This window comes from Carlito syrichta, unplaced genomic scaffold, assembly GCF_000164805.1.
Source record: "Carlito syrichta isolate Samal-C Ts95f unplaced genomic scaffold, Tarsius_syrichta-2.0.1 Scaffold308997, whole genome shotgun sequence".
In the NCBI taxonomy this organism is placed as follows: Eukaryota; Metazoa; Chordata; class Mammalia; order Primates; family Tarsiidae; genus Carlito; species Carlito syrichta.
In genome coordinates this window covers 169,301-187,153 of record NW_007253093.1, presented here as the reverse complement: position 1 = coordinate 187,153, position 17,853 = coordinate 169,301, and the positions used below count along the sequence as shown (strand labels likewise).

General features: G+C 35.0%; 1 protein-coding gene across 1 annotated transcript in view; it reads left to right on the top strand.

Moving 5' to 3' along the window:
- The first annotated feature begins 409 nt into the window (after nucleotides 1–409).
- DACH2 (dachshund family transcription factor 2) overlaps nucleotides 410–17,853 on the top strand; it is a 115,510-nt gene continuing 98,066 nt past the window's right edge. Inside the window, exon 1 of the mRNA XM_008066527.2 lies at nucleotides 410–535. Within this exon, the coding sequence (XP_008064718.2) occupies nucleotides 421–535 (115 nt within the window). The 5' untranslated portion in view covers nucleotides 410–420. The remainder of the gene's footprint in view (nucleotides 536–17,853) is intronic.

Here is a 17,853-nt window from a genome sequence, read left to right as displayed (position 1 = left end):
TTTTCCCAGTCCGTGGGCTGTCTCCATGCTCTCTTGATGATTTCTTTGGCTTTGCAGAAGCTTGTCAGTTTGATGAGGTCCTACTTGTCTATCTTACCTCTTATGGCATGGGCATTTGCGGTTTTGATAAGGAATTGGAATTTTTCAAACAATTTGTATTTTACTATCTTTGTTTTCTCTGTGTTTAGAGTTGGGGATCTGTCCATATTGAATATTTTTCTTTAGATATTCAAGCTGTCCATTGTAGGATGAAGAAATTGCAAGAGTTGACAGTTACTTTGTTAAAAATTCAACTTTAATTTGCTTTTGACTTGTCCTATGCAGAGTAGACTTGTTAAATAAATATATACAGTTTTCAATTACATAAAGAAATGATTTTTTAAGGGGATGATTTTGGTTTTAGGTATAACAGCTGCAGCAATGGCTGAGGCGATGAAATTACAGAAGATGAAACTTATAGCTATGAATACACTTCAGGGAAATGGAATCCAAAATGGGACTGAATCAGAGCTTGATGAACTTAATTCTAACACAGGTGAGTGTCTTCAGAATCCCAGACAGGTAATTCTCACTATTTTATTGTGAGGTTGGTGAGAGGAAGGATGAGGGAGGAGGAGAGAATAATATGTATAATTTGATTATAAAGTGATTCAAGAAGGATGCTTAGCCCTATTGCTAACTTTGTACACTGATATATGAAAACCATTACAAATCAAAATCCTATTTTGGAAACAGTTATCTTCATTGTGTTACTGTGGTAGAATTAAATCCTAATTCTTATAGTGATAGTAATTATGCTCTCTGCCTGCCATAGGTTGTCCCACTCCAGCCTCATCCCAGGCTTCTTACTCCATCCTTCTCTAAATAGTTTACTACTGAAGGTAATGCAGAGAAACCAAGTTGGCTGAGCTGTAGTCATTTCAGATTATCACCTCCTTAGCTAAATGAAGGTGCTGGCTGACTCCGGGCATTATCAACAGGGGCTAAAGAAAAGGAATAGAACAGGGATCAGGAAACATAGAAGAATGGGAGAGGAGAGAGAGATGGTTGTGGAGGGAAATATTCTCTCCTTTCATGCTACTTGTTTTTTTCTTAATTTTTAAATTTAATGTTTTTTCTCCTTTATCCTGTGATTACAGTACCTTGAACTTAATTATAAGCCACTCTGAGATCTCTTTTTGGAAGTAGGTGTGATTATAACAATCAACATACAAGTATGGGTGGATAACTAACTAACTAACTAACTAACTAACTAACTAACTAACTAACTAACTATGATTTGATGTTAGTGGGGAGAAATTAGAGGCAATTAATGATAATCTCAGGATCCACAGGTTTTCAAGCTAATTCTGTTGTTAAATTTAATATAATATGACAGGTAGATTGGTAGTAGCCTTACCTATATTCTAGGATCCTAGAAGTTCAAGCATGGTGGGGTTTTACTTCGCAGGAAAGTGGGAAGGGGAACTAAAGAGGGAAATTATTTAATAAAATTGGTATAAGAAACTACTCTGACTTTAATACCGTGTAGATCCCCTCATCTAAAATTTTAATGTTTATGGTGAATTGTAGAGTGAGAACTGATCTTCAACAAGTGCTCACAGTGGTACTTTTTTCTATATAGCCTGGATCCAATTTATTGGGGAATCGATGGAAAAATGCATATTTCACTGGATTTACAGAAGCTGAAAGAAACCCATAGACAAGACTAAAATTAACACTAAGCAAAGAATAATAACAAAAGTAAGAATAGTTTCTAGTTTCGACATACTAAGCATCTCACATATTAAGTCATTTAATTTTTACCAAAATCCTGAGAAGAGTTTATTGCTAATACTCCCATTTTACAGATCAGGAAATAGAGGTACAGAATGATTCAGCTTTGCCTATAATCACAAAGCTAGTAAATTGCACACTTAAATTTCAGTCTCATGTCTGGTTAAGTCCAAAGTGTTTGCTCTTTCTACATTCTGCTTCCTCTTTATTGCTGCTTTGTCATGGGAATTTGATTTATCAAAATCCCAGAATACACCAAAAAAGTTAAGATAAAGAAGATACAGTAGAGAAAACTGATGACCGATCAGTTTTCTATTCCTAATTTCTCTTAACTCAGGATGGCTTTCAAATCTTAGAGTGTCTTAGAAATGGCCAATGTTTGACAGAAATCCACTTGCAATTCAGTGTTGTTATACAGTAATGCTTTGTATCAGTAAAAATTAGTGAGGGCTCGTGCAGCAATTTCTGTCATGTTTGTTTCAGAGACACCAGTTTCTGAAAAAATCTTTCTACAAAGTTTCTATTTTCTCTTGTGTAACAAGACACCATAATGTATTTTGAGAGATGTACTCATGGCCTAATTTGTAACTTGATAAAATGTGTACACATTTTAAGCAATGTTAAGAGATGTTTGAGGTGATCAGCAGTGTCTGAACGCTGATGGTAACCACTTTGAGCACCTCTTGTAATTGCAGAAGTCAAATGTAACTTGTATTCATCTTTTTTTATTGGTATATTTGAGTATTACAATTTTAATACAGTTTTTTTTTCTTTTCTTAAATGTGTATACATTTTTTGGCACCCTCTGTAGTTCATAATTTTTCTGGCTAGATGTAACCTGGCCTAATTCCAGATATCCATCATTTTGATAAAAGAAATATCATGTTTCCATCCATGTATGATGTTATACTTGGTGCTATAGAAATGCAGTGGCAGTTGTTACTGTCCTCAACCATGTAGCGATTATAATCTAATTAAACTTATCTCTATATAATGAAGGGAAGCCAACTTGAAGTACTATAATAATTGTTATTATATACGTTAAAAAGAAGTCTCTGGGGTTTTTAAAAGTATGAATAAATGAGCTTTCTGCTTTCCTGAAAAAAATATATAGTTTCACAAATGGTCATTTAAAAATTGAAATTTATTTAAAGAATTTTAGATTTGAAAATGTTTGATAATCAGGGGTCTAGTATGCCTTTAATGTCCTTTGACTCTCCTGTCTCAGGATTTAAACTGAGATCAAAGACTAGGTTTGATTTATCTTTTTTTCAACTTTCATCTACTTTAGCACCATCCAGGAAGGGAAAAACGTAGATACTCTTGACAAGAGAGATCACATTTAACACCATTTAGGCTCTGATAACTAGTTATGGTCATGTGCTTCCTGAATGATTGTGGTTCAAGTAGAACTGGAAAATTGCATATTTAACCCAAGGAAAATTAGGTCTTGGAAAATTGCTAAGACTTTAGAAGGTAGGACCACATCTAATCAAGTAAAGGAAAAGCAGTAAATTTGTAATAATATTTAATCAAGTGAATTGTGAGGCATCATGAAGAATACACATTGAATGTTTTTATTATTATGTGGTGATATAGAAGTGAGTATTAGCTTTTGTTCTAACGCAGTTGTTCTCAGGTCTGTTACACAGAAATTCAGTGGTATATTTGAGGTGACTAGCAAATAATGGACATTCCATAAGGGTAAGTGTGTGAATGAAATAAATCGTAAGATTTGTGACCATTTGTAAGTCACTCCATGAGGGATTAGAGTAATTCTTGAATATGATTCTCAACAAAATCCAATTCTCGTATTTATTAAGCCTCCACAATGTGCAATATTTCAACAGTTAAAAAGGCAGTATGTTGGTAGTCTAAGGAGAAAATATGAAAATCACTGGATTTCAAATACTTATGATCTAGATACGAGAAGAGAGAAGATAAAATAATGAATTAATACATAAAATATTCTGAGATGAAATGTGATAAAAGCAACAACAAGAAGAAAGTACTGCACAAATATAGTGAAAGAAGAAATTGCTTGTGCCTAAGAGAATCAAAAAGGATTCAAGTATAGGGTGTGGCATTTGAACTGGTCTTTGGGAAATGTGAAAATGAAAATCAGAAAATGAATGGCTTTGAAGGAAGTGTTAAACAGACTATACTATTCCCCTGGGCAGTCATTTACAAATAGTAATTTTAAGAGCCTTCAGGCCATCTCTAGGAGTTGTGTAAGAGTTGAGGAAATAACTGGAGGAAATCTTATGTTGATGACTAGAAAGTTTTGATTAATTACATTATTAAGTTTGCTATAAAGCACTTGTTTAACATCTTATTGACAAATATTTTAAAAATTAAAAATAGAGTTCTAAGTGACTTGAGATAATTAAATCCAACTGCCTCACACTACAGATGATAGTTGAAGGATAAGAAACTGGCTTGTCACCACACAGCTAGATAATGAAAAAGCTGGCACTAAGTCATAGCCCTTTGATCTTTCTACTATAACATTATGCTTCCAATGTTTAAATTGTTTAGTGTAGTCTAAGGTACATAGCAGAATTTCTTTCTTTGATATTGAGTCTCAATCAATAAGCTTAGAGATGGAGATGGAGCTGATAAAGGGTATTGTCCTTAGTTTGGCCTCACCAAAATTGTTTAGAAAACAGGTGCCAAACCTCAGGTTAGACCTGACCTGACCTCAAGATAGACTCTTAGGATTACTATTTTGACTATAACAACTTTGGCGAGTTTTTTTCTTGATTTTATCTTCCCTCTCTTCAATTAAGTGAAGTATAGAAAACAAATGTTTCACATGGATTTTTGAAACGTTGTCCAATTAATCAAGCCTTAAAAACCATGCTTGGGCTGCATATAGTGACTCACACTTGTAATCTCAGCGCTTTGAAAGGATTGCTTGATCCCAGGAGTTAAAAACCAGCCTAAGCAATTTAATGAAAGTTCATATCTACAAAAAATTAAAAAAAAAAAAACACTAGCTTGGTGTGTTGGTGTGTCTGTAGTCCACTTGGGATGCTAAAGTGAAGGATCGGCTGGACTCAGGCTGCCATGAGCTGTGACTGGGCCACTGTACTCTAGCTTAGGTAACAGAATGAGACACTGACTGAAAAAAATCATACTAAATCCACAGATATTCAATATAATTAAATATTATTTAGATTTGTTTCATAGTTATTTATTTATTTTTTTGAGTTAGAGTCTCACTCTGTCGCCCAGACTGGAGTGCAGTGGCTGCTCCCGGCCACCGCAGCCTCGACCTGCTGGGCTCCGGCGATCCTTCCGCCTCAGCCTTCCAAGTAGCTGGAATTACAGTCATGCGCTACCACGCCCGGCTGATTTTTTGATTTACTGTAGAGATGAGGTCTCTCTGCCCAGGCAGGTCTTGAACCCACGGGCTCAGGCAATCCACTCACCTCAGCCTCCCAAAGGTGCAGGATTACAGGCTGAGCCTTTTTTCATAATTTTAAAGTATAAGCCCAATGACTTAGTTCCCAGCTCTGAAATCAAGCTTAGTGAATATTTTCCTTTTTCTTTTTACTCATGAGCAGCATTTGTTTTTACAAGGCACAATTATAAATATAAATTAATGGTCCATCTTCATTCAATTTATAATATTTATGATCATATGAGCATTTTACCTGAGAGAATGATTTTTGGACCTTATAAGCTATTTTCATAATTATTTATGAAACCATAAAAATAAAATTTTTAATTAATTTCAAAAAAGCACGTTCTGTTTTAGATGGTATATTGTGGCAGGAGTGCTATTTAGTTTCATCATTGCTATTAGTTGTTAAATTCCCAGAAGGCAACAAATGGCAGCTATAAAAGGATACCAAATATTCAATTAAAATGTTTTCTGGTTGTGTTAGGATGTTTACCTATCTTGTCATTTTTAAAAGGATCACATTTTATTTTCTCTACATATTCCTTGTAACTGCTTATTCCAGTCCCCCCCCCCCCCCATTACCCATTGACTCTTCTCATGCAATTGGGGAAGTCCTGGAATTTATTTGTTTGTGATAGGTTTTATCAAAATATGGATTGAAATGTCATCTTTTCCACACTTGAACTCAGCAGGAAAATGTGCAGCAGTGTAATGTTTTCCTAGAGGGTAGGAGATCAACCATTGTACATTTTGTTCTTTATACAAAGCCAACTGCAGTAGCTACAAATTACATACTTCATTACTTATGGAAGTTTTCATATCTTGTTGACACATCCTGAAATAAGTAGGACACTGACCTAAAAATACAGGAAGCCTGTATTTAGTGGAGATGTTTGAATGTATGTGGAAAGGAATTTTCCTTCTGGGAATTTTTACATCTATTTCACTTACATTTATACTTTTGGATTATTCTGTAAGAGTAGAGGCAGGATAGGTGAAAGTATCAGGCTTAAAAAGGAAAAGCCACATGGAAGTTAGAGTATTCTTAGGTTAGAGCAGCATTTTCTCTTTGAAGACAGTTTCTTTGATTCAAGGTTTCTTTGATTCAAGGTTTTGTTTAATAGCTTCTATAATGGCTGCACCATGACTCTGCATCAAGATTTCAGCATGAATAACAACCTGTTCATGTTTCATTTAGCTTCAAATGAGAAATTCTGTCTTTTATTGTTTTAGGAAATTAGTCTGTGTACTATTGCTCTTGGAACTTTATAATTAACCACTAAAGGTTATGGCTGTTGAGAGTTTTTGGGAAATAGATGCCTGAATGATTATAATTGTGACTGTCAAATCAGAAATATAGTTATGCAGCAGCAGGTCCCTTTAAAAAAAATGTAACAAAGACTTTCAGAGTTGCTCATTTACTTGTAGAAATAAAGGATATTTTAAAACTGTGCTGCTTATTTTAGGAAGAACTGTGCATAGTGACGTACCCTGGAGAATCCAAGATGATAACCATGTAAATCTTTATACCCTGAGTCCCCACTTGTTCTGACTTTTGTGTTGGTGTAGTTTCTATGGAGCATATGCTGAGTATTTTACCCTTTAGGAAATATTGTTTATAATGAAAATAACCAACGTATATATGGTTGATTAACTTGTATAGTTGAATTAGAAAATCCCAAGATTGCCTTTTTTTTTTTATGTTATCCAAACACCTCATTGGATGTGGAGCAATGTGTTTCTAGAGAGTCAAGTGAGGCATGCTTGTTTTTATTAGCTCTTGATACCAAGAACTGTTTTTAGGAGGTTTTTCTTATAGAATTGTAAACTTTTACCACTCTATCCATGTTCTTCTGTGCTTACGAACCCTTAAGAAGGAGTGTAAGCCAGGACAACGTACTGTACTTTTCAAGACCCTTCTAAAATTTATTCTAGGAATAAGCAACTCTCACTACTAGAGAATTATTTATTATGTCTACTTATAATACCTTGTATAGTGGATTAAGTACTTCCTGTTTTGTCAGAGTTAGTAAGGTCAGTTTGTATAAAAGCAACTCAGAGCTTAGCTTAACCATGATCTCTTCTTTACAATAAATAATTTGAAATTATGTGATCTGTCTTTATAGATCTCATTACTCAACCTACAATCATTCTGGTCTTTCTAATCATCCAACTTTCTCCTGCCCTAATCTAGGTTCTTATTAGACCAAAGGGTAGAACTTCACTTTTTTTTTTTTTTTTTTGAGTTGGAGTCTCACTCTGTCACCCAGATTGGAGTGCAGTGGCCGTTCCTGGCCACCGCAGCCTCGACCTGCTGGGCTCCGGTGATTCTTCTGCCTCAGCCTGCCAAGTAGCTGGAACTACAGGCACGCGCTACCACGCCTGGCTAATTTTTGATTTATTGTAGAGATGAGTTCTCGCCAAGTTGCCCAGACGGGTCTTGAACCTTCAGGCTCAGGCAATCCACTCACCTCAGCCTCCCAAAGGTGCGGGATTACAAGCTGAGCCACTGAGCCCGGCTAGAACTTTACTTTTGAGAGAAGAACTAACCTGTTTTGAGCCTACTGTGTTGGTTCCCACACATGTTGTACTAATTATTTTGTTCTGGAGTTTTGCACATTAATGATAAATACCTAGCTCTGCCTTAGTTACAATGAAACAGTTTGGGATAATCATACTGCCTTTAAGTTCTAATCTTCACTTTTAAAATATTGAACATCATTAATCTATCTCTATCTTCTGTTTGTATTGTTTTCATTCACTTAATGGTTACTCTCCTGAATTTGATGCTTTCATAATTTATACTATTTATTGCTTACTCTTTCATTACTCTTTCATTTAGTGATGTCACTTCAGGTTCTGAACCCATTCTTAGATGTTTTGGTTAGTGTCACGTGATCAAAATGTACCTGTGTCCGTATTTTGCCTGCTCTTGGAATCTGGAAGATACTTTTTTCATCATTGCTTCAAATTAGCATTGATCAGTGGATGACAACTCTTTAAGTGCCCCTCTCCTGCCTCCTAGGAATTCTCTCCAGATGTGTGACCTGCCTGGATTTTCACAGTTTATTGATGAGCCAATTGTTAGACTGGTGTCAAAAACCTTGATAAAGTCAAAGCAAATTACATCTATTGCTTCCCCAGGCTATCATTCTGTCACAGAAAAAGATTAGATTTGCTGGACAAGACTTGAACTTTAGTAAGCCATACTGGGTGTTACCCAGCATGCTGTTCTCTTCAGGGTATTTACGATAGATCTGCAGTATCTTCCAGGGCACACTTGTTATCCTTACAAATTAAATACCAGCAGACATTTAAAAAAAAAGAAAAGGAAAATACAAGCAAAAGATTTTAAACTGGGAAAAGAAATATAGGATTTTAATTATTTTTCTCTAAAGGCTTTGAGGAAATTATTGTAAATGTGTTGTCATATCTATGTTAGTTGGGAGAGTGTATACAACATGTAAATATTGGTATACTTTATCATTAAAATGTTTTTTTATGAATTAATTCAATCATGACAAAAATTCAGTGGTAACTTGCTAATTACACTACCAATTTTTAAAGGCTGATTTATAGTATATATTAATTTTGAGTATTTACTTTGCAAGAGTATATGTGTATCTAAAACTTAAAATTATAGTCATCCTTCACTATCATAATTGTTTCTATTTACTTTATAAAACCCAGCTTAATAAACATATTTTACATAGAGTTGGGCCCACTACATATACTCCTACAAATTAATGGATTCTACTTTATTATGGATATATTAGTGTAAAGGACTCAGAATTAATCACTATATTTTTCTAAGTCATAATTCTCTATGGTTCTATGGTACTTGGATATCATCAACACTGATATCATCAACACTGCAGTCATGGGTATGTTGTGTGTATACAATGAACCTAATACGTGCACTCAACCCAAGTTCAGTAATTATTCCTTCCCTTATGGAAAAGATTGAAAGCTCTCTAGCATCCAAAGTAAACATTTTATGAATTTTATTGGGGTGTATAATTCACATACCATAAAGTCATCTATTTAAAGCATATCATTCAGTTGCTTTAGTATATTCACTGAATTATGCAACTATGACCATTATCCAGTTCTAGCCTAAATATCTCAGTGTCCAGTTCTAGAAATTTTTGTCACCCCAGAAAGAAACCCTCTACCCATTAGGACTCTCTAGTTTGTTCTAGTCCCATAACTCCTGGAAACCACTAATCTACTAATGCATTGTACTATCTCTATAAGCTTACCTATTCTGGATATTTCACATAAATGGAATCATAAAATATGTGACCTTTTGCATCTGGCTTCTTTCACTTGGCACATAATGTTTTTAAGGTTCATCCATGCTATAATATGTATCACGACCTCAGTTCTTTTAATGCCTGAATAATATTCCATTTTATGAACATACTACACTTTGTTAATGGTTATTTGTGTTGTTTACAGTTTTTGGCTATTGTAAATAGTGCACTATCAGCATCCATGTGCAAGTATCTGTGTAGATATATGTTTTAATTTGTCTTGGATATACACCCAGGAGTGAATTCCTGGATCAAATCATATGATAACTCCATTTTTAAAACTTTGAGGAAATGACAAGCCGACATTGTACATTTCCATAGTAAATTTAGTAGAGTATTTGTTCACAGATTAGTTGTATAAATTAGATCTTTATTTGCCATGCATTTCCTCAATACTCTGCACTCTATGGTCTTTGTTATGTAAATTTATTGATATTCTTGGTAATAACATGTAACCTTTCATGTTCTACACCCATCATGAATACTCAGCTATTATGCAGTCAGCATTTTTGAGTTTTTCTTTTTTTTTTTAAGTTTGAAGTGCTTCAAAAAGCAAAAGAGTTAGGTCTTTTATTCTAAAAAAGAAAATGTCTAGGCTGTTATTTGAATGTTAGAGTAAAGATGGCAAGACCAAAGAAAGACGGTTTTTCATCTTTTTGAGTGCTGGGCAGGTTTCCCCAGAGTATTTTGAGTTTGTTAAAGTAGATTTTATTTTTACACATTTATTCTTATCTTTAAGATGATTTTTATGGATTCTGAGAAATTCTAATGTTTTTGCTTTTCCCAATTTTCCTAGCGTGTGTCTAATGTAATGTATAAAGCTCATTTTAAAGTCCCTCAGGGTACAATAATTTTGACACTTATCAGTGTGAATGAAACATGGAGAGCTGATACTGATGAGGAGAAGAGGTTCCCTGGATAGAGATTGTGAACAAGCAGGTGAAAAGAGAGCTAAAAGTTAGGGACCCAAACATGAACTCTGCCCATTTCAAATTCACCTCATTCTTTTCTGAACCTACAACATTTCCTAAGGAATGGTATTTCTAAATCTAAATGAAGATGCCTAACTTCTCTTTCTTGGCAAAAAATAGAGGTTTTCTCTTCACAGGGATATTCTCCATAAGCAAATTGACATCCTGTCTATTTTATGTAATATGTCTTGGGCCAGGTCTCTTTTTCTATATGAATTAAGTTGCCAAACTTCTCTAGCTGGGTCATGAATGATTGGTTACCAGTACTCCCTCTAAGTCATCATCGTAAGGTCCTAATATTTGTCTTAAATGTTTTGCAGAAATTTGCAAAGAAATCTCAAAATTCCAGGACTGATTTGCATCTAAATCATTTTAAACTAGGAGGCACAAGTTCTCTTCTGCAGATGTTCAAGGTTTGCATTTTATGGTCAGCAGCACCTATGAAAAATATATACCTCATTATAAAAATAGAGCACAAATGCTCTATCCTTCTAACATTCTGACTTTCAGACTGCTTTATACTTCTGTGACATAATCAATGTTGCATCAATACATTGTACTAGAGATAGTGCCTGCCCTCATAAGAGACTGAACAAAGAACAAAGCACTTGTTTTCTTTGTGTAGACTCTGAAGTTAACATGCATGATTTAATAAATGCATTTTTGCTTTCCCAGGAGAGATATCAAACGGTAGTAAATATTTCAGTGTTATTTCTTTAGGAAGTTCAAATATTTTGAGTATAGGCCTTTTTTGCATGGGTAGTGTTAGGAGGTAGTTTGAGGAATCAAGGGAATGGAGAAAAGTGTCATGTTGTAAAGTTTTATTGTTGTACCTTTTTTTCCAACTCTACCTTCCATGGAGTTTTCTCATAAATGCTAACATCCTTCACAATCTGTTTAAAAACCACAAATACATCACTCAAAGAAATATTTAAGCAACCATCAGGAGGGGAAAAACTCATTGTTTTAATGGAATGCTGTCAAGGCAAATCAACATCATGAATGACACTGGGACAGAATTGATACTTTTGCACTGACATGTTAAAAGAAAAGTCCATGCATTATTTAAAAAACCCAGAAATCTGTCAGCTGTATGATTGCCGAGTTAGCAGAAGCAAGAGGATGATGCTCGAGTTGAAAAGAAATGCATGGGCACAGATCCATATTGTAACCTTTCATGTTCTACACCCATCATGAATACTCAACTATTATGCGGTCAGCATTTTTGAGATTTTCTTTTTTTTTTTTTAATTTTGAAATGCTTCAAAAGACAAAAGAGGTAGATCTTTTATTCTAAAAATGAAAACATCTAGGCTGTTATTTGAGTGTTAGAATAAAGATAGCGAGACAAAAAAAAAGACTGTTTTTCATCTTTTTGAGGGCTGTGCAGGTTTCCCAGGAGTATTTTGAGGTTGTTAAAGTAGGTTTTATTTTTACACATTTATCCCATGAACAAAGTATTTTCTTAACCATTTTGTTTTCAAAAAACATAAGAAAATATTTTGCTTTAGTGATTTAACCACACTAGAATACTATTTATACACAAGGAAGGTTTTATTATTTACTAATATAAAAATGAGTATATAAATACTATACATGCCAATATTTTAACAATCTTATTGAATACACAGGGGCAGCATTCTCTAGTGCCATATTGCCAAAATATAGTTATTTACCTCCTCATGCCTTTAAATTCCTCTTGTGAGGCAAGTAAGGCACCAATACTCTTCCTATCATCATAGAAGAGACAAAAGAGCCACAAACAAATCCAGTGCCTTCCTTAAGGCTATATATTTTAACAAGAAAAAAATAATGGCAATAAAAGCAAGATCTTGTGTTTTCAGTCTAGTGTGTTTTCTACTCTACTACTGCATCCCAAATTTTTTCTGCAAGCTGCTGTGCATTTTTAAGTGTTTGTCTCTCAGCCAGAAAACACTTAATGGAAATCTTCTATTCCATATTAGCTGCTCATTGATAGCCAATGAAGGAAAAATCACAACCAACCAATCAGGATTAAGAGCATATAGGTGGAAAATAAAATTTTTTGTTTCATCTGTGTTTTGAAAAAATCTGTTCAAATAGGCTGCAGAAGTTGAATTGCTGCTGAGGAGGGTCCAATTTAAATGACATCTTACTTTGTTACAAAACTATAAACCTGATATAATTTTAACTGGTAGAAATGAATAGAAGTAATTTATAAAACACATGTTATTCTCTGATTTCTGGATCCTTTGCTTTTCCGTGGACAGAAATGTGCATACTTTGGCATTCCACAGGTGGTTAAGTTCTTCTGGATTTTGTATTACATACAGGACTTCTGTGGGAAGAGCATCAATTTACACTGTATTTTATTTTCAGAAAATTCATTATAGGCATCAGTATTTGCTGTTTCTACTGACAAAATCACAATAAGTAAAAAATTCAGAGGGCTAACTTAAAATTTTCAGTCCACTGGTGGAATGAACTTAAGTCTAAACTGCCACTTTCACCTATGTCCTTTGTGTCTTGATAATGTTTCCAACCATAACCTCTCCTTTTCCTCTCTACCAACCTCTTTTTATCCCTCTTCTGGACTATGCCTACCTGTGGACTTACTAGCCAGATATGTTAATAAATTAGCAAAAACATTCATATGCTTCAATAATGTTTCAGGGGGGGGGTGTATGTGTGAGAATGTGCATGCTCTCACATGCGTGTATATGTCTGTGTGTGTGTGTGTGTGTGTGTGTGTGTGTGTGTGTGTGTGAGAGAGAGAGAGAGAGAGAGAGAGAGAGAGAGAGAGAGAATGAGCATACACGTGCTGAAATACAAATACAGGTTTACCTGCATCAACATCTCTGCAGTCATGTTCCAGGAAAGGTGTCCCTCCTAGACAGTCTTTCTGATTATTACACTCTTTGGATAGTATTATTGCTTGTTATAGTTAGTTATTTAAAATGCATTTGGTATATAGTATACTATATAAAGTAGTGGTGTTGAATGTAACTGGATTATATCTAATCAGGCCGAAGCACTGCCTCCAAGCAAGACAGAAGATTTCCAGGATGGTTTGAAAATGAGGAAAAATAAGAGGGTAAAATAAGAAGGTGATTAAGTTGGGAAACTGCAGAGAAATCAAGCTGATATTGGATGTTAAGAGATCTGGGTTCTAGAACCACCTCTGTCAAAAAATTGCTGTGAAATTTAGGCAAGATTATTTTAAGCAAGTACCTGAGGCCTCAATTTTTGATGTTTAAAAATAAGAAGTGGGATTAGACAGCAGTTAAAAGACAATTCCAGCTGGGGTGATTCTCCTTTTGTGCATAAGGTAAATGATTATTCCTGTCATTCTAACTGCACAAGGAGTAATGAGAGGTGTGGTATACATAGGTAAGGTGGCCCTTTAGTCAAAGGACTGACTGCAAATAAATGTTAGAAAATTAACAATCCAGACATGGTTTTCTTGTCAATTTTCTGTTTCCATCTAGAATTTTAGAGTAACTAGAAGGTATCTTCTTCATAGACAGTAGAACACACTGAATTGCTGGTATGTAATGCAGCTTTAACAGCACATGGTAAATAAAGTGACCTTGTTCCTATCCCCTTTCTACCTACATTAAAAGGGTAAAAGCATTAATATAATATATTGGGCTTGTCATTGTTCTTGAAAGAGCTAAAACTCAAATAATAAGCCTTTTCTCACCTTTGCCTGTAAGACAAAATCGATTATGTTTATCTCCTTTCACTGTAAAATAGCTTGGATCTCCATTAGCTATACTGCTTAAAATACTATCAACCAGGACACTTTAAAGCTCGGTTTGACTACCTGCTACAAATTTTCCAAGGAAAAATTGTAACTAAATGAAGTGCAAGAGATTGTGTGCTTCCGACATTCAGCAATGCGTCAGGGTATAGTTGTCCCTGGATGCCTTAATGTTGATGGGAACTGCATGCATTCATAGAAGGAAAATATATACCTCTTAGTTTGTATTTCAGCCATTTAGAGATATTGCATGATCTACTTTATTTGATTTATCTAGTCTGTTACATTTCCTATATTTGAAGAACTAGCACTGTGTTTTAATAGCAGAAAAATAACTGTCTCATTGAATCAAAATTACCTACTTGCAAGTAATCTATTTTCATATGTAAGCTTTGTTGTAGCAAATTTATTTTGAAGTATAAAGAACATGTCTTTGTAGAGCACCAGGAAATACCTCCAGGCACTTTTCAGTTTCTTGTTATATTTACTGTATGAACTAAATGCAGCATGACAAAACACAAGTAGCATAGCCTAAGCTGCTTAGAATGAAGCATTTTTACATGTCTATCACTTTGCTGATCTTCTACAAACTTGTAGTTTCTGAGTACAAAGGTCTAAATCTTCAAAGCTTGAAAAACAGAGGTGCAGCATAAACTAATCTTCATTTTTCCCCTATCTTCTTACAGCAGCACTAATGGAAATGTATTTTGTTTAATGACTCTGAATTCCTGTTTGTAATTAGATGTGGGATTTGGCCTTACTTTCTAACAGATGATACTGGAATAATAATATGAGAGATGCTACACTGAGACCACTATCCTTCTAAATCTATATCATTTTTTATTTTATTGACAGGAGATGTGTGTAACAAAGAAATTGATTTTAAAAAGGAGGAAAATAAGAGCTAATAAAAGCTTCCAATCCAAATATTTTAGTGTTATTTTCAATATATTGCAGTGGGGAAAGGAAAGAGCATGTACCTTGTTTTTAATTTTAGGAAACAAGGGTTTTAGATTTATTGCTTTGTTCCTGATAATGATCTTTGAATGTTATTGCAAAGACTAGGTAGAGAAGTTTAATTAAGTGACAAAGATCATGTCACTGAAGTATGTATTTTCGTTAGTATGATTATACAAAATAATTAATATCATCTTTTAAAGAAACAATTTTATATTTAAACAAAGAATTTAAATAGTTGATAGAATGCAACAGCTGTTCTGTACATTATGTTCTTCATTTTCAGTAAATGCTACTGTCACAAATCATTCTGGTCACTAAAGATTTAGTAATGTTTGGAGGTCTTAGATTTTTTTTCATTTAATGCTAATGGACTCTGGAGGCTACAAAAAGCAGACTACAAAAAAATTATATGCAATATTAATAGATTTCATCTTTGTTTCAAAACACATGTTATTGCTATTGATGGTAGTAAGAATGCTTGAATGTACTGAAGAATTCTTGTTGGAGATCTTGAGTATATATATTTATATTATTTAATGATCAATCTAAGTGTTATTGCATTTCTTTGCTTTCCAATTCATGTGTTAGATCCTTCTTAGTAGATATAAGACAGGGCAAAAAAGAAAAACAAATATTAATTGGTCATTTCCTTGGAAGTTCACATTTGTTTAGCAATTTAGTTTGCAAAGTTACTTCACATAAACTTATTTCCTTTGATTATCATGAAAATCCTGTAAGGCAAGTAGAGAAAGCAGTATTATGATTCCTCTTTGGTAGTAGAAGAAGCCAAGGCTCAAAGAGACTCAGAGCTTTGGTGAAGTTCAAATAGATATCATATGGTCAAATGCATGAATTTTAGCTCTAAAACCTACATTCTTTCATGGCAAAAAAAGTTAAATTGAGAACACATATGGTTCCACCAATGTTCAGGTTAATAGATTTTGGTGACATCACAATGGGTAAGAACAATGTGATTAGAATAGAAATTTTCCCAAACTGTGGCTTCATGACTCTGTTCACACTGCAAAACAATAAAGTAGATTTCAGTTTGATGATGGTGAATATAATCTTTTATTTGCTATGATAGCTAGCATTACCTTTTTAAAAATGAAAAATAAGATCATCACAGGCTTTTCTACCTTAGCCTTGAAAAAAATCAAAGATAATATCTGTGACAAAGTGACAATTATAAATTACTTGTTTCTAAAGATTAAAAACAAGGCATGTGCACTTCATTTCCCGGTTGCAGTAATACTGCAAACAATAAAACATTTGTTTTGAAGGTTTTCATTAGATTTTTATTTCCTGTCTTTTAAAATTGTATTCTTCATTCATTGTGCACATAATCTGTTAGCTACTAGGGCTAATAAAAATGACTTGTTTGAGCTCAAACAGACAAATCAACTGTAAGGGAATCTAGCTGCTTCATTATGATGTAATAGAAATCTTCTTATACTTATGCAACAATATGATAATCATCTAATTGTCATGTTTATATTCACTAATATAGACTAAAGTTGGCATACTAAGTATATAAAGAAAAATTGATGATATCAACTGTGATAGATATTCCTGGCACAAAGTAGGTACTCAATAAATATTTGAACGAGTTCCGGTAAGATGGCGACGGCATAGGTGAACTTGTGAGATTCTCCGAACATGAGTTCCCAAAAAGACTCTTACTTTTCTTCCCCCATTCCCCAGCCCACCACAAGCCACGCTGGTCCGAGGCCAGGGGACCTTTGGTCCCACGCAGGGCCGGATATTGCAGCCCCCTGCTGTGGCTGTTCCACCATACGTGACTCTTGCCTGCGTGGGAGTCTCAGGTCCCAGCTAGCTCCCTGGCAACATCATCTCTCACCCGGCACCCAGCACCAAGCCGCTGGTCACTCAGGGAGGCTCTGGGCTCCCGCCTGTCAGAGACACTGGTCCCATTTCTGGCTGAAGTACCCTTTGGGGGGGCCCAGGGCCACCCTCACCACTCACCGCCTGCCCATTGGAGCTTTTGAGCTCTGGGCCCACCCTGGCTGAGGCACTCAGCACGTGATCCCAAGCTTGGGGACCCAGACAAGCAGAGAGAAACGGATCTATGAAAGAGAATCTGCCTCCGCCATTCTCTAGCAGAGATTTCCATTGCTCCATCCACCTATCAACAACCCCCACCTCGGTTCCTAAGGTAACCTTGCTAAACAGGAGACAAAGCCCCACCCCTACGCTGAATCAGACAAAAGCAACTCCCAGGCAGCCAAACCCAAACTGTGAGTAAATCTAGCTGCCTGCAATGAAAAACAAAGGGGAGAGGCCGGAGATCAGAGCTGAAGTGACTTTAGTCTGATCTCTTATTTTGACATATGATTTTATCATTTTGAATGTTTGTTTTGATCACCTTTGTTGTTTGCCTTCTGATTTACACTGTCTCATGATTTTATTGGTCTGTCTCTGTGTAGCTATCAGTATTCTTTAGGGACTCTTTCTTACATGTCTTTCTTCACTTCTCTCCGGCCTTGTGTCTCTTTCTCACCTGATAGTTGGTATGTATGTCTGTTTTCCCTCTCACTTTTCTCTCTTTCTAATTTCCTATTGACTCCCCCTTCCACCATTATTTTCCTCTTTTATACTCCCTTTTTAATCTAGGGACCAAGCCCACATACTACTGCATGGACAGATTGTAAGGCAGAG